Source organism: Papilio polytes, unplaced genomic scaffold, assembly GCF_000836215.1.
Source record: "Papilio polytes unplaced genomic scaffold, Ppol_1.0 DF824035.1, whole genome shotgun sequence".
In the NCBI taxonomy this organism is placed as follows: Eukaryota; Metazoa; Arthropoda; class Insecta; order Lepidoptera; family Papilionidae; genus Papilio; species Papilio polytes.
Window position 1 is genome coordinate 711,122 of NW_013525169.1, and position 22,694 is coordinate 733,815.

Sequence of the window (22,694 nt, forward strand, 5' to 3'; positions counted from 1 at the left end):
TTTTATCATTTTACAATTTCAAGGATGTGTTAAGCTTTAATTTTAGGATAGCGATCTGTAGAGATTTGATGGTTTCCAAACAAAAAACACATATGAAAACTTTTTTTTAATATAAAAAAGCGCTTTCTTTGGTTCAATGACATTTGAGACGGGACTAAATAAGCAGTTCATTGGTCGCAGTTACTATATAAAAAAGTCTGCTATTACGGTATTGTAACATCCGGCTATAGAAACAATAGCAAATTTTATTACGTGAGCTTCCTTCAGATGCCATCTGGTGAGCAAACTTTTTGATCTTGCAATATCCGTTTCATTGTTTGCTCTAAGATTCTTTTACTTATTTTGCTTACAGTTTTTGTTACCATGTTGCAAACACACTCCTTCGTTATGCCTAAAAAAACTAAGTTTCTTTTTAATTTAAAGATATTATGAATAACTTGGCTTTAAGAAAAATATAGATTAAAGGAAATGAAACGTCGTATTTCTTTGATAATTCTTGATTATTTAAATTTTTCCTTCATCTTCTATTTGTCATGATATAATGTTATTTCATGGAGGCTACATGTGACAGAAATGCGAATGTTAAGATGGATGTGTGGGTAACACGAATGGATAAGATACGAAATGAGTATATTAGAGGAAGTTTGAGAGTAGCCCCCGTAGTAGAGAAGGTAAGGAGTAAAAGGTTAGGATGGTATGGGCATGTTATGAGGAGGGATGAATCGCATGTTACAAGGAGAACGTTAGTTATGAGTGTAGAAGCGTACATCGGGAGAGGTAGACCTAGAAAGAGATGGATTGTGTAAAAGGTGACATGATCAAAAAGGGAGTGATGACTGAGATGACGTATGATAGAGTTATGTGGAGGACAAAAACCTTTTGCGCCGACCCTACGGGAGTAGGATAAGGGGATGATGATGATGATAATGTTATTTCATGCTAGCTTTTTTGTTAATATTAAGATTACAGACAGTAATTTCATTGTTCAATTGTATGTTTAATAAGAACAAACGTAGTTCAACGTACTGCTAAACAAATCAATTTCAATCTAGATATAAATATTGTATTGAGTGGTCTGTCGTCGTTCGGCCCAGATAACGTTCGTCTTAAGTAATTACGTACAGAAATTATACGACGACTAATAAATACAGTCTTTTTTACTCGTATTTGGCAACTTTATGTCACCGTAAAATAGTATATGTTTCAAATGAAATTGTAAATTAGTGTAAAGACTGAACACATTTTATAATCATATACTGTTTAAACAAACACCAATGCTTTTATCATAATCTGGTAACTCGTAACTTTGATTGAATAGATTATCGTAAATTTTTCATTGTAGTCATTACATGAATTGTGCAATTTGTTGTATTAATTCCTAGAAAGATTAAGAATTAACCATATATACGGTTAAACAGTGACACAGGAGCGCTCAAAGCCAATTTATTAAATTGCCTTACGTTCAATTAATTTGTAGCCTTTGTACTTCTCTGCTAGTATTTTTCATTAAACCTAAGGATTAGTGGGTGATTTATCAAAACGGATTCCGTACGGATTTCTATTCGAAATCATTTCTTTTATTACCGTTTGGAATCGTGACTCGAATGTTTACGTAGGCGGTATACCGGAGTGATTCAGACATTACGTGTTGTATGACCATATACAAAAATGGCACAATAACGCATATATACCTTTTGATGAAACGATGAGGTTTTTAATAAACCCTGATTTATTTAGATACTAACTTTCGCCGGCGACTCCGTCCGCGTGGTATTAAAAAAAAACAAAACTGATATATATATATCCTCTACATCTATGCCAAGTTTCATTGAGATCCGTTCAGCAGTTTAGGCTACAAACTCTAACAAACATCCATCCATCTAAACTTTCGCATTATAATATTTATGTGATTTATTTAAATCAATTTATTAATTAAAAATTTTTATGTTGCAATAAGAATAAAAACATACGTATGTTTACTTAAAATAAAACGCAGACACTCGTTTACGTAAATTTAAGTTGTTACAAAGCTTTTATAGAAGTAAATAAATATTAACAAGACTAACGTATTTAGGGAAATATTTGATTTACTCGCTTTAAATTACGCGCATGATAAAATATGTCTTTGCGGATTTTAATAAAAATGTTTTAAAATATTTGATTCTGATTCGAAAGATATTTTTTTCAAATCAAAAACAAACGACTATCGGTTGATTTTATTATTTACGAATACTGCATTGAGTTTCGATTAAATTTATTATATTTGATTAAAACCAGTTGACCTAGGGTCAGGGGATGGGGTCATTGCTCCTACAATTGCCGTAGAACATATCCTCAGTTAGACCCGCCTCTAGTATTACTGTTTATATGACATATAACAGTATATATAGCTTTAATAGTGATTGTAGACGATATTAAACTTACAAAATTAAATAAGGCTTCATAAAATACTACTCCATAGGTTACTTGTATTACAACATTTTTTTTATAACATAAGGTGGCAAACGAGAAAGCGGCCACCTGAATCCGCCAAAATGGCGAAGCGACCGCTGCCCATAGACATCCACAATTGCAGATGCGTTGCCTACCCTTATCCGACAGAGGAGGAAACGCACATGAAGAGAATATCTCCCCATGCTATGTATCTCCTCCTCCGTCAAATCCACTTCCCCTTCCCATCCTCTCGTTATAAGAAAAGGATGGTAAAGAGAAAGGGACTTAAATTAGGCCTCCGGCACCACACTCATCAGACGAAACACGGAATTGCTTCCATTTCACGCCTGTGTGTTCGTGGTATTACACCGGGCGTGCCGGCCCTGCAGTGCTAAGATGTTAAAGCGGGCACTACCACTGTCAAAACATACAGGTGAAATCGATATTGATGAAGTTGCGAAGTGACAAAACGATAAAAATTCCCAAATAAATGTAAGAAATCAACCCATATTAAAACCCTGAAGTGTAAACTGACGTCACAACTTCCAACTAACACAACTTCGCGATTTCCTTTTCTATACTAATATAATTACGCGTAAACACACACTACTTCGTGGCGTAGGATGTCGGCAACCACAGTACATTTTTGAATAATTCTTTCTTTAATAAAAAGCCCTACACTTACGACACGCTTTAGGCTATATATTTACACGCTATTAAACTTAGAGGGTAAATAAATTGGAAAAACCTACATATAGGAAAGGGACTATAAACTACAACCTGCCAACATTAAGGAAGCAAAGTTATTATGGTAACGGTAATTTTGACATTGTTAATTGAGAATTTGACAAATGTAAACATGAAATAAAGTTTTTATAATTCCATGCGAAGCCGTACAGAAACAGCTAGTATTACACAAATCTGTAGTCCTACTTTGATAAGGTGACAAATTGAAGATAACTTGGTTTGTAAGCAATCAGTTGTGTGTAGGAACGTTACACTATTTGCTCGTTGAATTGACAAGGCATTGTGGCGGTGTTAGCGTAATCGACGATTATTCATCGCCTGCGCTTGCGCACGTATGGGAAACTCGGATATTTTACGTTTGCTTTGGGTTGGTCATATTTGTGTTTATGTTGTTTCCTTTTAAAATGTATATTTAAAATGGAATAGATCATCTCCCCTGCTTTATCCTACTCTCGTAGGGTCGGCGCACTGGGTTTTCGTCCTCCAAATAACTCTATAATCCGTCATATCAGTCATAATTCCCTTCTTGATCATGTCTCCTTTCACGAAATCCATCTCTTTCTAGGTCTACCTCTACCGGTGTACCCCTCCACATTCATAACTCATGTCCTTCTTGTTACTTGTTGCATGCGATTCATCCCATCTCATAACGTGCCCATACCACGCTCACCTTTTTCTCCTTATTTTCTCAACAGGCGACTCTCATTGGAATAGTAGATATTCAAGGGAAATTGGCAGTTTCTCGTCAGTCATTTATGTTACCAATTAGGTATATGGTACTAAAACAGTTATTGTTTTCGTAAGTAATGCTTTAATACACATTTTAATTAGAAAATACGCTATATTTTCAATTAAGATTTTGGTAGTAAGAGCCTTTAATATTTTAATGAACATTGTTTACATGTAATTTTATACTCTCTGTGGCTTTTCTCTAGTAATTAATTAGTCTGTGCGCTGTCACCCTTTAATTAATATTGAAAGCCTCGTCGCCAATCATTTGTGTCTGAAAATATCAGCTAACAACACATCTACGTTGAGCTAAGATTTAACGAACCGAAACTTCAATCGCGTTGAAGATTTCTACTTCATTTGTCATGTGTCGTTTCAAGATATTTAACACTAGCTGTCGCCCGCGACTCCGTCCGCGTGATAAAAAATAACAAAAGTGAGTATCCTATGTGTTCTTCCAGACTATTCTCTACGTAGATATATGCCAAATTTCATCGAAATCCGTTCAGCCGTTTAGACTACAAACTCATCCATCTATCTAAACTTTCACGTTTATAATTTTAGTGTGATGTTACTCAGTGATGTTTAACATTCTTCTTGACTGAGCTAAATAATAATACCGCAATTTTCACCTCTATTGATGTGCATTAGATATAAATGTAACCTCAATTTATTTATTACAAATACACAAGACATTTTGAATCTTATTTTCATTGCAGTTAAGTTCAATTGTAAAAAAATTGTGATGACACAGCATTACCTAGTTAATGTGTGCAGAAGAATTTCCGTTAAATATATGACTCGTGCAAATAACATATTTTTAATCATTGGGAATTTACTACAATGACATTTGTAGCAGACATTGGATAGACTAAGAAGTGACTGAGAAAATTATCAATGTACATCGTAAAAGATTTAGAAATAAAATTATTTTTAACGGAGACATGTGTATTGGTAAAATATCGTTAGCGATATCTAAATAAACATACGAAGGATGTCAGGTAAATTAGAAGACCAAATTTATCGCAACAGGAAAATAAAGACGTAATGATGACCTTTAGTGCTTCCTCGATTTAGTCATCGTATTTTTAATAAAAAAAAAATTACTGCCATTTAATGAATACTCAGTGTAGATATCGCCCGTCTTACATTTGTCCGATAATCAGTTCAAACCCTGACAGTGAATTCCGAGGTGCGTTTACATTATTCCAGTCCAGCACTGATACCTATCGCCGGACTGGAATAATATAAACCGGGCATTAGTTTTTTGGCAATATGGGACTTTGATAAGGATTTTAAACTGCAACATCACTTATTTGCTTTACCATTTAGTTCTTGTTTTTTATTAAAACGAATGATACTGGCCGTTTGTAATTAACAAGCTACCGGAGCATGACAACTTTTTGGGGTTTTAGTTAAGTTAATTTGAAACTTATTCTATATGGAGTAGAGGTTAGGATCAAACGATTGCAAAATAATTGACATGATAGCTATTCACGCTTCGTTTATTTCACTGTAGATCGATAGCGCTCTGGGTATTTTGACGTTACCATGTTGCACTCGTATTTAAAATAGGGCATTTTATAGTGTTGTGACATTAGAAATTTACTGCAATATTACCTTATGAATTACATATATCTAGTTAAATTTTAAATCGTCTGTTTGGGATATGAATTTATGATGTTCTTCTATGCTATGTGTTTACTTAAAAAGGAAAAGCACTTAGTTTAATTTAACTTAGATTGATTTAAAGTATCAATTATTAACCCCGTTTTCTGAGACAGAAAACATTGCGAAAATTAAAAAGAGTACATTCGAATGTATTTCACTAAACCAGGACGGAACAAAGTATTGAAAACATTAATGTTCACGACAAACGCGTTGTTGTCACAAGTGGCAATGCCAAATGGCACGTTTGGCCTAAAACATCGTTATGTATTGAACATCTGGGTCGATATAGATTTAAGATATTAAGGCATTTTAGTAAATGTATTGCTCTATGGTAGATTTTATTAAGTTGTTTGTTAGCACAATCTATACTATTATAATAAAGCGTAAACACACACTTCTTTGTTGCCTAAGATGTCAGCAATTACAGCATATTTTTGAATATCACTTTTTTAAATAAAAAGCCTTACACTTACGTCACGCTTTAGGCTACATATTTTAACGCCATTAAACTTAGTGGGTAAATATTTTGGATATGAAACCTATTGTGAGAAAGAGACCATAAGTTGCTGCCAACATCAAGGAAGCAAGATTGTCATCATGTCATGTCATTTTGACATTTGCTATTGATAATTTGCAAATGTAAACAATAAAATAAAATTTTCATAATTTCATGCGGATGAAGTCGCACGGGAACAGCTAGTGTTATGATATTTTATTAATTCGTATTAATGTTAACACGTTTACTGCTACATTTTGTACAAGGAATCGTTTTAGCACTGAACGGGTTAAGGAAGGAAGGATTTAAATGTTTATTTCATATATTGAAAGATTTTAATTCTAACAGCGTGATAAATTATAGTTTATATATACAAAGAAAGGTATTTGTTTATCAAACCATAAATGTCACTAGAAGTGGTAATTGTTTTTATTCTGAAACAATTTTCGTATTCTACCATTCGATATCGTTTTGAAATCGTTACGTATGTCAATCCAGGTTGCGAATGCTGACTCAGTCTGCATTCTCTGTACGAATCTCAGGTATCTATGACGCATCATTACACGTGACATGGCCATTTGTACAATTTGAAGGCATTTCGTATTAAGTCCACTATATATAAATTACTTTATAGGGAAAAGACCAGTCTTAAATCACTTTGTCTTACTAATTATAGTTACCTTTTCTTAACCTCATTTTTTGTTTGAGTAACTATTTGTACATGAATTATTGAATAATTGATAACCTTATGTCTCGTCTCTTTCATTTTCTTTAAAAAACAGAAGACAAAAGTTAATTTTTTTTGAGATACTTTGTCATATAGTTACCACTGTGTTTATTTCAATTACTTAGAGAGGAATCGAATTAATTCTTACTGCTCGAATAATATTTAATTTGTATACAAAACTCGAAATCTACACCAAGAGGCCAGACCAGATCTATAGGGAAAGTTATTCCATGAATAATAAACAGAAAACAAAATAGGAAACATAATACGCACAGATAATATAAGTGAACATTTAATTCGGAAACAAAAGAACTCTGGGTTTCGATTAAACTGGTAGACAACTGTCAAAAGAAATGACAATCGAAACCCAAGGCAATAGTAGCTCACTAACGCCCTTATTTTATGTCCTATGTGTGATATATTTTTGGCATAACCAAAAGCAGCTCTCACCGGGTCAGACACACCAAATTGACTATACGTATCATTATTTCGTTTAAAGCCATATAACTTTTGTATTACCTTTCAATATATCCGAACCGAAGCATACCGTACTCAATTTTAGTCACAACATTTTCTTTGACTAAAGTAAATGTTTATAAAATTGTACGTTTAATGAAAACATTTAGTACTAAGGAATTTAAGTCTTGCACGCGTCTAACGACAAAGGAGTTTAGTCATCACAACTTTCCGTCTATTCATACACTAGAACAGAAAGGATAAATAGAGTGTGTGCATTGTATTTGTGTAAACCGGCCCTTATTCAATCAAACACAAAGCAATCGTTCAAATCATTCACTTTCGTTGGCCATGAATGAGTACATATTTGAATATTAATTGAATTTGTCGTTCATTGGATTATGTTAGATCCGTTTTGCAGTTCACATTGTTTTTTTTAAATAGAATAGAGCAAATCAGCAAAGTGATCATAAGTGCCCATATACGTCACAAAATTAGAGTGAAAGATTGTTTTTTATTAAAATTTGTGGCATTATTTTTACACTGTAAGAGCCTGTCCCACCACTGGCTGGCTCAGATAGCTTAAAAATGACGTCACCTTGTAAAGTAACAAAATCCGATATTTCCATCCCGTATTACACATTGGATTGTTATCAAACAATTTACAATGTGGTAGGACAGGCCCTTAGTTTTTATACTTAATAAAATCATGTTTGAATTAGTTTTAAACCATTTATACAACAGCTGGTCCAATAATGTCAATTCAGAGAAGATTAATCATTCAATCTTATTAACAAATCAATTCATGACAGTCATTCGGTCAGTAGAATGAATTTAGGATGAGAAATCAGAAAACGTGGACATTAACGTTACATAATTGTCCGTATTCGTCAGTCTTCCGCGTACCGTGAAAATCCACCTTTAAGCGATAACTACCTGTCAATTTTTGCCTTTCTAAGGAAAAATGTCGGCACCAGCCATCGCATTAGTCAGTTTCGGTGACTCATATTTCAAGATAAATGTTTGTCATCGATTACATTTCCTCGAATTATTTTGAAAGACGTTTTAAGCAGACAATAATATATTTCTTCATATTGATTAGTTAAAAGTCATAGAAAATATTTTACGAAGTTCATGTTTAGTATATACTATTAGACAACTTATTTAATTGATACTGTCGCTTTTAACTCAGAGCAATACTTCTCGTCAAGACTCAAGTTACGCGCCAATCTATCCATACTTCTAGTGACATTGCCAGCTGTCAGCTAGGAACGTGCCGTTTATGCCGATAATCTAGAGTTGCGCCAATTCTATAGAACGGTACTAATTTTATTCCTAACAATACATATACATACACGATTGGATAAGATACGAAATGAGTATATTAGAGGAAGTTTGAGAGTAGCCTCAGTGGTTGAGAAAATAAGGAGTAAAAGGTTAGAGTGGTATGGGCATGTTATGAGAAGAGATGAATCGCATGTAACAAGAAGGATGTTAGTTATGAATGTGGAGGGGTACATCGGTACCGGTAGACCTAGAAAGAGATGGATGGATTGCGTGAAAGGTGACATGATCAAGAAGGGAGTGATGACTGAGATGACGGAAGATAGAATGCTTTGGAGGACGAAAACCCGGTGCGCCGACCCTACGGGAGTAGGATAAGGCAGGGGAGATGATGATGATGATATACATATAATAAATATAGTAAATACTTTATATTAAGGCTATAAAAATGAATCACAGAATTTCCAATATTTGTTTTAAGCAGCGGGAAGTTAAAGAAAGTCCCTGATGCTATTAGGAAATAGCATACTCACAAATTGCTTTGAGTTTCTTGTCTTTTGACGGTTATTGCATATGTTCGGAGAAATCTCGAGTCGATGATAACGTTATTACTTGAAAGAGTTTCTCCGTCGAGATGTTATTTGATATGAGTTAGTTTAAAATGATTGAAGCAGATCTTTTATAACTAATGCTAGCTTTCGCTCGCAACTCCGTCTGGTTGGAATAAAAAAAAACAAAAGTGTAAGTAGCTTGTATGTTCATCCAGACTATCCTCTACATCTATACCAAATTTCATCGAAATCTGTTCAGCCGTTTAGGCTACAAACTGTAATAAACATCCATCTATCTAAACTTTTGCATTTATAATATTTTTATGATTCTTTGCAAGCATTTCTCTTCAGAGATATAGTGTAAAAATGTAAAAGTGTAAAAGTCAAAGAACGAAAAAAAAAACCTTGGGTTTTTCCAAATAACTTAATAATTATTCCATCAAAACATAACGTTCAGTCATCTTTTGTCCTAGCAAATCAGTTCATTAATATTTCTCAGACGAAAGCAGGTTTAGTATGAAGTCTTATTAAATCAAAACTGTTTAAGGTTTAATGAAGTTATTAACATCAAAGTTATAACCCTTATAAAACGTGCAATCAACGACGCCGGTTATACATTGTGTTTCCATTCCCGAAACACGTGTCTAAAAATATTAACATCTCTTTCATTGCCTTAAAATTGACAAAGACAGCTATACCCGTCTGTGTAAATTTTATGATAATAAAATCATACCATAATACTAGTTTAATAATGCAAATGTTAATCGAACTTTCCAGAAATAACTTTTTCTTACACAATGACGTGAATTTTTAGAGGATAAAAATATAGGGCGACTTTGCTTGTTCACGGCTGGAACAGCACATCGAAATCCCACATAAAACATGAAGTTAGTTAAAAAAAAATGCTTGATTCGATGTTAATAAGATTTATTGTACACAAATAAAGAGTTAAAATAATACTACTCTTTATCATAGAAATAACAGATTGCAATGAAAATTAGATATCTTGCGGATAACCACAAACATAAACACTCAATAGGTTAAGGTCTGACGAACTTAAGATGAAAGTCAGGGCCTAATACTTACCTAGACATACTTACGTAAAACAAAACTTACGAGTTTATTGCAAGATAGAAAACATATCAAGGAAAGTCATCGTAATTTTTTTTTTATAACATAAGGTGGCAAACGAGCAAGTGGCCACCTGAATCCACCAAAATTGAAAGCGACCGTTGCCCATTGACATGCAATTGCAGATGCGTTGCCTACCCTTCATTGACGGAGGAGGAGACGCACATAAAGAGGACATTTCCATTTCCTATGCTTCTCCTCCACATTCAAATCCACTTTTCCTTCCCATCCTTTCCTCTTAAGGGTGGAAAGGGAAAGGGACTAAAATTAGGCCTCCGCTACACTCATCACACGAAACTCGGAATTACTTCCACTTCACGCCTGTCTTCTGTGTGGTAGTGGTATTACACCGAGCGAGCCGGCCCGTTATTAAATGCTGGATATAAAGAATATTTAACTAAAATGTACATCGTTACTGAAGAAAACAGTCCGTGTATGGCAACTCTTGGTATCAAAAAAGCAATACAAATTCTACGATAGCAATGCTAAATGCATTAAGATATTTTTCTAAATCTTTTTTATTTCATAAATCAGCTTACAAAACAACATTACAAATATCAAAGAAACGTTTAACGAAATCTAATTTAGTGACGAAGAATATTGTCGAAAAAATAATATATTTACTCGATGAAGTTACGACAATTGCTTTTGAAGAAAACATGTGTAATAAAATAACGTTTGTTGAAAAATAATTTTTAATTTTGTCAAATAATGTGCATCATAGAATAAATAAAACGGACAGAGGCGAATGAACTCAATATTGGTTGAAGCGTGAACATTTAATAGGTTTGTCTGGCTCCTTTTATTGCGGAGGTTGAATAAACAGCCCTATGCAGAAGCAAAGATCCACGACTATAAACAAGAAAAGGAAAATGTTGGACTAGACCATTCCATGTCTACTACAAAGGGATAGATAAAATTAGGGTTCCATTCTCGTAAACACGATCGTACCATAACCAACTTCCATAATGATTTCATTTATATTGTTACATTCTATAATAGATATATATATATAATCTGTAATAACAATAAGATTTTTAAAATCAAATGATTTCTCTTTCTTGCTTTACTTTTGTTACAATCTTCTGTCAAATGATAATCTTCTGGTAACATATTTTACGATAATTTTATAAACATATTAAAAAGATAAAACATTTGAACTTTGGTGCAGTTTTATTATGATTAATTTCGATAGTCTGTCTTGAGGAGGATGTTAAATGTCCGTGGGCGCTTCCTTCATTGAAGACAATGAGCGTCGTCCACTTAACATTTTGTCGTGTTAAATTAGTTAATTGCATTCAGTGCAACGTTCCCTGTTACTATCTCGAGATTAAGTACTTCCATATCCTAATTTAAACTCTTGTATAAAATACCATTGCCTTTTTACCCAATCTAATTATCTCGTATAAAATGAGTAATTTAAGGAAGCTTTAAATTTTACACAATGTTCCACTTTTACGCAATATGTCAACGTGTGAAGAAATAACAAAATTACTTTCTTTCCTTTCTCTATTAACTAGCATAAATAAATAATGAAACGAAGTTTAGTGTGATCAATGATCTATGTGTTTTATCATCGTCATCATCATCATCATCATCATCATCATCATCACCATCATCATCATTATCATCATCATCATCATCATCATCATCATCATCATCAACAACAACAACAACAACAACAACAACAACAGCTCGCTATACATTCCTACTGAGGGTTCGAAGCCTACCGCAAGGGCAGACTAAGTATCTACATACACATGTTTGAATGTATTTATTAATAAAATGACTTTAATATTGCAAGTACAAGGTACAATCAAACTTATTAATAAAAACAATTGTTGAATTTAGGCATTAGCTGACGAGTTTCGTTAACAATGGTCCACTGTGCCACATTACTGTGGTCCAATAATTAACCTTCGCATTCCCGCTGGAACAACAATCTGCAGTAATTTACTCACTCACAGATATTGTAGAGGGACTGAGATATCCCAGTACATACCATCGCTTCGGATTAATTTGTTGAGGTTATTTCAATGTCTTGATAAATCTATAACTGTACTAATATTATTATGAGGAAAGATTTGTATATTGGTTTGTATTAAATAACTCAAAAACTACTGCTGGACGGATTTCAATGCTTGCACCATTGAAAAGCTACGTTATCACTAAGTAACATAGGCTATTTTGATTTCTCGCGGGCGAAGTCGCGAGCAACAGGTAGTATCTTATGAAACTATTAGTCGCTAACATAATCAGTTTAACTCGAGATATAAGACTCTGTTTTTTTTTAAAAAAAAAAATAACGATACTGGTTAACAGATGGCGCTAAATATTAAGCAGACCGTTTGTATAAAATTGTTAACACTGGCCACCAATAAATTCAATTTAAAAATAATGTAATAAAAAAGTAAAGTATGATTTTAGGCGCGAAACAAAAGAGTACCTACAAGATGTGATAGAAAAGATGTAACAATGTGAATGTGAGCACTTGCAATAATTTCTACATATTGTAAAAGTAAAAATACTGAAGTTATAAAAACAAGATGGTACTTGTTTATATTTATCCACATGGTAACTTTTTGAAAACAATGTTTAGTTTGTAGTATAATATTTTATAACTTATTTTTAAATATCTAGCAATAAAAATATAGCTTTATTACAATTTTACTGAAATTTTCCATATCAGGAAAATTATTTTCAGGAAGGAAAATCAAATGATATTGCCCTGGTTAAAATGGTTCTTGTAATTCCAAATTAAGCTACGTTCCCAATAGTTTCGTCTAAAAATACCACTTCATTTATCTTCGTAAATGTTGGTAATAATTTGGCAAAGTTCGTTGTCGTTTGATCGCTAAGTGAACAGGTGTATCGGACACTAAAAGGTTCATTAATTTAAGTCCAGGGTCTATTTTCAACCTTTACAATGTGTTAAAATTGAAAAAAATGCAGAATCATTTACCAAACATTAATTACCGTCAGTGATGGATTTAGGTGAAATAAATATAGTGGTAATAAAACGAAATGTAAGTTAATTGATATTTTATCCTTTACCTTGCTTTCACAAGAGAATTGGAAATATTTGTTCCAAAAAAGGTTAATATATTTATACTTCTATACTAATATAATAAAGCGTAAACACACACTTCTTTGTTGCCTAAGATGTCAGCAATAACAGCATGTTTTTGAATAACTCTTCTTTTAATAAAAAACCCCACACTTACGTCACGCTTTAGGTTATATATATATTCACGCCAGTACACTTAGGGGTAAATATTTTGGATAAAAACCCTAAATTGGGAAAGAGACCATAAGTTGCTGCCAACATCAAGGAATCAAGGTTGCCATGGTTTGACATCATGTCATGTCATTTTGACATTTGCAATGGATATTTTGATAAGTGTAAACAATTCAATGATTTTTTATAATTTTAAGCGGATGAAGTCGCATGGGAACAGCTAGTAGCTTATAATTGAACTTCATTATTTAGTCAGACGAATATGTTTGAATTAAAACTGCATTTTTGTTATGATATCTAGCCAGCGGATGTTAGTATATTCTTTGCACACTGTACTAATTCGTGCGGCGAGCGCTAAATGCTCTAAATTGGCTCTATAAACAATTGCACCGTACAAGGCGCTCTCTCAAGTTAATTAGTAACCTTGTGCTTACGTATCGTTTTATTCTCTTTATTCAGCTGAATTGAAATTTCCTAATGTATGTTAATGCTTCTTCTCAAAGTACCATCTTCTTTCGAAGGTCGGTGATCATTAGGACGACTTGCGTTCATTTGACAGTTGACAGCGTGTGGAAGGAAACGGGAAACCACCACATACACATCCCTAGGAAGATCATTATGGCTGAAGTTACTGCTTGTGTACAATCGAACTTAATATAAACTAAGGTAACGTCCTAAACTATATAAACACGTTTTGGAACAATTTACGTTTATCTTACCTTGAATTCCAATGCCAAAGAGTTTATTCCATTTTCCTAAATATAATTTTTTTAAATAAATTGAAATTAAATAATAAAAAAAAACCATTATGCAGCTATCTGTATAACAACATTTTAGTTAAATATTCATATAGCTTTATGTAATTCTAGAAAACTAGAACAACGATCTATAAAGATAAAAATTCAACAGAGATTTAAAATTAATTCAAAGTTCCCGCGGGATCAAGGGAGTTTGTTGATCCAAGAGAAAAAGTATTAGCCCAGTTGGCGCTTGGCATAGTGTAAGGCATCTGTTTGCCAAATTCGGTCATTAATTGCTAGAGAATACTCGGCGGTGTCTTCACTTAGAATTAATGAAAGTGCTTACTGTCCAAATCAGGCAATAAAATTTTGAAGAAACAAATAAAAGTCGAGGGAAAAAAATTGCTTTGGCAGCGAAGTTTAATTTAATGGAAAATTAATGTTAAATTACTTTAGTTCAATAAACTACGATTAACTGAATAGTGCGGTCATAAAAATATACATAAATTGGAAAATATGTTATGATATGTCACGCTGATTGGTTGGATTGTGGCCAAAACTTTGAACCTTTCAGTGTTATCCAACGTGCATTCAGAATACAATTTGTTAAACAGATTATAGGCAATCTAAAAGGAGCCCTAATGGAAAAAACATTAAAGAGTAAAATTTAGAGTAGCATGGTCATAAGAGAAGGGAAGAATCTTTATGACTGTGAAAGATTACAACGCTCTAGCTCTAGCTAGGAAGCCTAGGAAGAGAAGTCGCAGTCGTCAGTCGTTGACGGAAGATAGTTCGATGGAGAACAAAAGTCTGTTGCGCCGATTCTACATAAGTGGAATTAGGACACGGAGGTGACATTCCTGTATTTTGTTAATCAGTGCTTCCTTGTTATTGTTGGTATAGTGTAGATGTTTATAGAATCTTTGTATAGATGTTTACGCTAGCCATAAATGGATACATCCGATGCCAGAGAGTCATTCTTTTGTTGTTGATTGGTCGCGCTCGCTGACACATGACGGTAAAACTCCGGCTTACAATTGTATGCTTGGTTGATTGAACGTAGGAGTGGCTTTACGATATAGTCATGCTTTGTATCAACTATTTACAAATGCGAGCAAGCTTGGTTTTATCACACCTTAGATTTCGATATAATGAATATGGTAACTCTTGAATGTGGCTTCTGAAAATTATGTAGTCAGAAGAGAAAGTTCGAGAAGTTGTGATAGTTGAGGTTAAAGCGATATTTGCGTGAATATAAGAAGTGGTAGTCATTAATACGTGATGAAAAGAGATACAAGTTATATATTTCCTGACTATGTTGATTATTACTCGAATGAATTATGCTATATATCAAAATTGCCATTACTAAAGACAACATACCTCTTTAGCTTAACAAAGTTAATTAGGATCCAGATATATGAATGAATCATAAATGATTCAGTCGTAATTTGACCGTTTTGTAATTGAAAAGGTTGTGGTAAATTGTCCTGGTAACATTATATCGGGTTAAGTAAATTATTCCTTGATTGCTAAAACGTCATCCTCCAATTAGATAATTATAGCGCAGTTAGTTTACAATATAAACGTTGGTTTGCACTACTGATATTATACAAAGTATCTCTGTCTTTAAGCATTATATTCTTCCCCAAAGGAATGGGAACCGAGGAAGGGGAAACTCAGAGTTAGTTAATTTGATTTTAATGTTCTAATAATCACTTTTTTGGTTTCAGGTACAAAACAAAAATGGACATACTTAATGTCACAGACGATGCGACCTCTAGTGTGCGTCCCAGTGAACTATCGAAGTAAGTTATATTGTTTGCAATTAATACCTGTTAAAATCTGCACACAATTGAAAATATATAAATCAGTAAATTCGATTGTTTATAACTGCAAAAAACAGGAATCTAATTGAACTTTACTTTAGAAAATCGATTTAGCTTACCCTACAGAAGGTCTTACTGAAGTCGATATACTTTCAAATCCATAAAAATAACCCTTTAGGCTGAAGAGTGTGCATGTCGGAGGCTTAATTTAAGTCTTCCTTCCCTATCCAAAGGATGGTTAGTAGAAATAGATATTGAAAAAGGGATATGTAATTATCCTCTTTCTAAGCATCCCCTCCTTTTGTTGCTCCCTGCTCGTACTTCATCTGTTTTTAGCCTATCATGAATTTTCTCTAAGATAAATATAATCAAAAAGATGTTTCCATTTCATCCTACATTTTTTTAAGCTTCAAATGAATGTTGGAAATTTATCCGTGTAAAAACCTGCATTGTATCTCTTACAAAGGTTTTTTGTCAGCGCGATTTTTGTTTTGTGCACACGTTTATTCAGTTGGCGGGTGAATAAAATTGGTGGAACAAAAAATATCCTGTGTTCAAAAAAAATGGAGTTTAATTCATTTACCATTCATGAAACATATCATTTATTTTATTAAAGCTTTGAAGAAAAATCTGCTAACAAAGGTCCGAACACCGTACACTGTTTGGAGTAACGTAGAATTAAAAGAAAACGTGCGAAGTAAAATAATAAATAACATTTTACCTTTGTTATGTACTGAATGTTGATTTCAATAGTAATTTAATACGATTGTTGAGTCCTAGACTGTTAGGGCACTCAACCTCGCACGCACAAAAGATTTCCGCTCCAATTTAAAAGCTCCATTGAAAAACAAAACAGCTGCACTTTATGGTTTATATTCAACAGCTCCTTTTGAGACACTTTTTTATTATTTATTAATTGAATTCATTTAAATATTTCGTAAAAAGAAACTTATATCGTTTTCCATCACATCAGATGGTCGTTTACTCGTTTGCCAATTTCCTGCTCGATATCCTCAAGATATCGAGCTCATTATTATATCTCTATTTATAAATTTATATTCCAAAGTTTGTCGAATTCTCATCTCGAAAGAATCAAATTTCACTTATCATTCTTCTCTTATCCTTAGTAGTGTCAAGACCACAGTTAGTGGATTTTTTAATTACCTATTTCTGATTCCATGTTACAGTATTAATGTTTTCTATTACATTTGGGTTGACTGGAGTAATCCACGTCCTGTTCCCTCACGCAAAATACGCGCTAACCGTGGAGTAGCGGCAACTGTAGCCTACTGTACTACTACTACTACTACTACTATTACTACTACTACTACTACTATTACTACTACTACTATTACTACTACTACGACTACTACTACTACATTTAGCTGAATATCTACATAATAGAGTACAATGTTATTATTTTATTACAGATTCTCCCCGGGTCTGTTGACATTCGCCGCGGTAGTCACTGGATTTATTATGATAATAGGATTATTCGGCAATCTACTCACAGTGGTCGCCCTCATTAAGTGCCCTAAAGTAAGAAATGTTGCTGCCGCCTTTATTATAAGGTATGTAAAGAAATAATACACGTGTTTATTGTAACGGACAATTTATCGCTCTCCTATGATAAGTTAACTTTTACATTTTGATAAAGTTTACTATATTATATGACTAGCTTTCGCTAGGGACTCTGTCTGCGATAATTATAAAAAAACAAAAGACAGTTGACTGTGTTTTTCCAGACTATGTTCTACATCTGTGCCAAATTTCATCGAGATCCGTTTAGCCATTTAGGCTACAAACTCTAATAAACATTCATATATCCTTATAATCTTTCGCATTTATAACATTAGTAAGATTAATAAATATCGTTTTTGTTTGCATTGATTGGCTTCTAAAATGCTGATCCAATTTCAAAACTTCTTTCGCCATTTTTATTGAGTGACGTAGTCTATCTTACTCCTTACTAATAATATAAATGTGAAAGTTTGGATGGATAGATGGATGGATGTTTGTTAGAGTTTGTAGCCTAAACGGCTAGTAGTCTGCAAGAACACAAAGGCTATTCACTTTTGATTTTTTCAAATCCACGTGGAAGTCGCGGGCGAAAGCTTGTATTTTATATCTACGACAAAGCTGGGGATGATCGTTAGGTAATAATAAAATATACAAGTAATTTAACGTAAACTGGAACTGCACATCAAATTTCAATTAGCATAACATAGAATTCTATTAACGGTACATAGTTTCTCTGCTTCGTCGCACCACCACTGAAAATTGATGTTTCAATTTCAATGTTATTTTCACTTAAATGCTCTGCCAACGGCTTACAGCTCGGAATAACACGCTATTATTCAGTGAGATTTATCCATCTTGATACTTATATAAATAAAGACAAAGGATTATTGTAATGATGATTTGAAATCAGACTTGTTCAAATTGTAAATCCCAAAAAAATGATACTGGGTATAGAACTTACGAAATGTTTGTAACTATGTTGCCATAGTCAGTGTTACCAAGTGAAAGTTAAGGGCGTCCCTTATCAACCATTAAACAACTCTGATTACAGAATGTCTATCGAAGTTATTCTATTCAATTACTTACAAATTTAAATTTTTAGGACAATTTGCCTTTCAAATTAAGTAGTAAAAAATTAATTCTATTATGTCTTTTTTATAAAGCAGAATTTAATAAATCATTTTTGTATTCCAGTCTTTGCATAGCGGACTTTTTATTCTGTGCAATGGTACTTCCGTTCGCCATATCGGGCTTCTGGACTCGGACGTGGTCGCACGGGGGCGCGCTGTGCAAGCTGGTGCCGTTCCTACGATACGGCAATGTTGGAGTCTCATTGCTCAGCATCGCACTTATCACCTTGAACAGGTAAACTGACACTACCGATAGATGGCGCTGCATATAATGATGGCCACACACGTTAAGTTTGGCGTGGTTTTATTCTTGCCATTGTCATCGTTTTAACCAACAAAAGTATTATATAAACGTGTGGTTTATCAAAGGTAAAAAAATTACATTACAATGAAGTTTCTACTAGAAGCATTTGCTTTTTAATTTCTTACTTTATTAAATATTGTACGTTTCTTTCAAAATAACTATATTGGAATACTGTCACAAAAATGTATATTATTGTTATCATATTTCCCTATTCTTTATTTCACTTGTCTCTTGAGTCTTCTATCTTTATACCACTTTACATATTAAACTATCTCGAAAAAAGCCGTGGAAATATTGAAATCTTTAGTTTATACGTCGTATAAATCAAGAGAATTGGCTCATTCAATTTATTCAACAACGCAGGTGAAAACGTTATTCTTTTGTACGAAATCTAGTTTGTGAATTCAATTTTCACAGATTTCATATCTCAATGAAATCTACAGTATTAAACTGTCTTGTGACTCGCTAAATTGTATATTTTCGACACTTTAATATAATACTAGCTATTTCCCGCGACTCCGTCCGCGTTGTATTAAAAGAAAGTGATAGTACTATGATCTACATCTATGCTTTTCATCCAGATCTGTTCAACCGTTTAGACTACAAACTTTAACAAACAATCATCCATCAATCTAAACTTTCGCATTTATAATATTAGTATGGTTAGATAATAGTAGTTAGATTAATTGTCAATTCTACACTTTTCTTCACAAAAATCACTGACAGGTAACGACATTCATTTGTCCAGTTGTCTTGTCTAGTTGTATAAGTCTTGTTTAGAAAAAAAACTCGTTATGGGCAACGTAAAGCTAACCCATCGTTTTACTCTGACGTCATGTAATTTTCAATTAAATGTTTTCTACGAAGAGTCATACATATTTATTTACATTTAGTATGTAAAACTAGTTATTATGTGGTAGAAGATATCAAAATAACTTTGATAAATAATTGTCAATTCATTTTAACTTAAGAAATAGTTATAGAGCATGGATTCAGAAACTTTGTAGCACAATATTGTGATAAATAGTCTGTCATAGACAGCTTTCATCTTGTAGAATATGGATACTAAGAATATGGTAAATAAAGCGTGACGACGGTGAAGTACTGCATTACTGTATTTGACATTCAATTTTGCACGTTCGTTTAGAATAATCACTTTTACCATTGGTTTCTACTGCACAGATATCTATAGTGTCGTCCCGCTCATTCTCTTTTATAAAAATGAGATAGTGGCATTTTGTCTCGATGGCACAATAACCCATGGTAACAGAAGACATGTGTCTAGGTTGTGACTTATTTGTTTGATTTTTTTTTTATAATATATGGCGGCAAACGAGCAAGCGGCCACCTTATCCACCGAACTGGAAAGTCAGGGGTCGCCCTGCCTATAAACATCCGCAATTGCAGATTGCTAATTGCTTACCCTTTATCGACGGAGGAGAAGACGCACATAAGGAGGACATTTCCCCTTCCTATGCGTCTCCTCCACCGTCAAATCCATTTTTCCTTGCCATCCTTTCCTCTTAAGAAAAGGCTGAAAATGGAAAGGGACTAAAATTAGGGCTCCGGCACCACACTCATAAGACGAAACGCGGAATTGCTTCCACTTCACGCCTGTTTTCTGTGTGGTCGTGGTATTACACCGGGCTAGCCGACCCATTCGTGCGAAGATGTTAAAGCGGGCACTACCACTGTTTAATTGAGATAGTAAAATTTGAAAAATGGAAAAATGAGATAGTGGCATTTTGTCTCGACGGCATAGTAACCCACGATAACAGAAGACATATGTCTGGGTTGTGAGTGTCTTGTTTGTTTGATAATGATGATAACCATTACTTTGTTCACAGGTATATAATGATAGCGCACCACAGCTGGTACGCACGAGTATACAGGAAGCACAACATAGCGTTGATGATCGTCTTCTCCTGGTTATTCTCGTACGGCATGCAGATACCCACGTTACTCGGGATATGGGGTAAATAATAATTTTCTTAAGTAGACGCCTCCACTTTGTCGCCTCCATCTTATCAGGCAGTCTCGCTTGGAGAAAATATCATCCGTGTTGCAAATTCAGATTTTAATAAGCAATACTAATATTAGTAACTAGCTGTTCCCGTGCGGCTTCATCCGCATGAAATTATGCAAATTTTATTTTGTTTACATTTATCAAATTATCAATTACAAATGTCAAAATGACATGACATGATGGCAACCTTGCTTCTTTGATGTTGGCAGCAACTTATGGTCTCTTTCCCACATTAGGGTTTTTATCCAAATTATTTACCCCTAAGTTTAACTGCGTGAAAATATACAGCCTAAAGTGTGTCATAAGTGTAGGGCTTTTTATTAAAAAAAGGATTATTTAAAAATATGCTGTAATTGCTGACATCTTAGGCAACAAAGAATTGTGTGTTTACGCTTTATTATAATAGTATAGATATAGATAAGTATAGAAGTATAGATAACTAACGATTTTTTTATATCTTCAGGTAAATTCGACTATGATCCAGAACTGGGTACTTGTTCCATTATGCCGGACGACCTTGGTCACTCCTCAAAGACCGCACTCTTTGTTATCGCATTCATCGTACCGGCATTACTGATCTTCATTTGCTACGCAAGAATCTTCTGGGTTGTTCATAGGTACGAATATACGATATTTATTGTATTAAAAATATTGTAGTAACTAGATCTGTTCCACGCGTTTTGTTTTGCTTTTCAATGTGATATTATGTAATCCATTTCACAAGCCTTTTCCCACATGAAACAAACTAGGCACGACTTGTCTTCATGCTGTGTGACTGTGAATATTACAAGATTACTATTGTAAAATAGTACGGGAGTCAGGTCCAGTATTTTCTATCGTGACTCTTTCACATCTATGTAAAGTTAACGTTTATTTACATTCATTTCATAAATGGTAAAAAAAAATTATAATGTAACGATTTTTCCATGTAATTTTTCAGTTCGGAGCAAAGGATGCGTGAACATCAACGCTCGCAGCACTCAGGTCCTGGCACTCTCAACAACACAGAGAAGAGGTCCACAGTGAAAGACAACCGGGACAGCAAGGCGCGCCGCAACGAATGGCGCATCACAAAAATGGTTCTCGCCATCTTTCTCTCCTTCCTCGTCTGCTACCTGCCCATCACTATCGCTAAAGTCGCTGATAGTCACGTGCATTTTCCCAGTAAGTGAACATTTAGTAGTAAATGTTACCAGAAACCTAAGAAACGGGTTAACGGATAAAGAAGAAATTTGGCAGAATAGAAAGTAGCTTCCAACAAAACTTAGAATTACAATCAGGTCTGATATTAAAAGTCTTTCATTCTAGTAAAATGTGTGCTAATATTATAAAAAGGAAAGATTCATATTTTTTGCATGTATTGAAATAACTTAAAAACTACTAAGCCGATTTTAAAAATTCTTTCATCGTTAGCAAGGTTATTTATCTATGAGTAACATAGGCTATAATATTTATTTCACGCGGGCGTAGCCGCGAGTAACATCTAGTCTAGTAGGTCTTGATATCGTCAGTTAATAAAATCAGAATTCTTTAACCTTAAATATGACTATGTTTGTATTGCAGTATTCCACATAGCGGGCTACCTGTTGCTGTATGCGAGCGCGTGCGTGAACCCTATCATCTACGTGATAATGAACGCGCAGTACCGCGCGGCGTACGCGGCGGTGCTCTGCTGCCGGCTGCC

At 33.9% G+C, this 22,694-nt stretch overlaps 1 protein-coding gene across 1 annotated transcript in view; it reads left to right on the top strand.

The window, feature by feature from the left end:
* The window catches only part of LOC106100866 (G-protein coupled receptor moody-like), a 34,796-nt gene that overhangs the window by 11,412 nt on the left and 690 nt on the right, over positions 1–22,694 (top strand). Inside the window, exons 2-8 of the mRNA XM_013279930.1 lie at positions 15,934–16,008; positions 17,460–17,600; positions 18,745–18,915; positions 20,832–20,959; positions 21,474–21,627; positions 21,951–22,174; positions 22,574–22,688. Of these exons, the coding sequence (XP_013135384.1) occupies positions 15,947–16,008; positions 17,460–17,600; positions 18,745–18,915; positions 20,832–20,959; positions 21,474–21,627; positions 21,951–22,174; positions 22,574–22,688 (995 nt within the window). The 5' untranslated portion in view covers positions 15,934–15,946. The remainder of the gene's footprint in view (positions 1–15,933; positions 16,009–17,459; positions 17,601–18,744; positions 18,916–20,831; positions 20,960–21,473; positions 21,628–21,950; positions 22,175–22,573; positions 22,689–22,694) is intronic.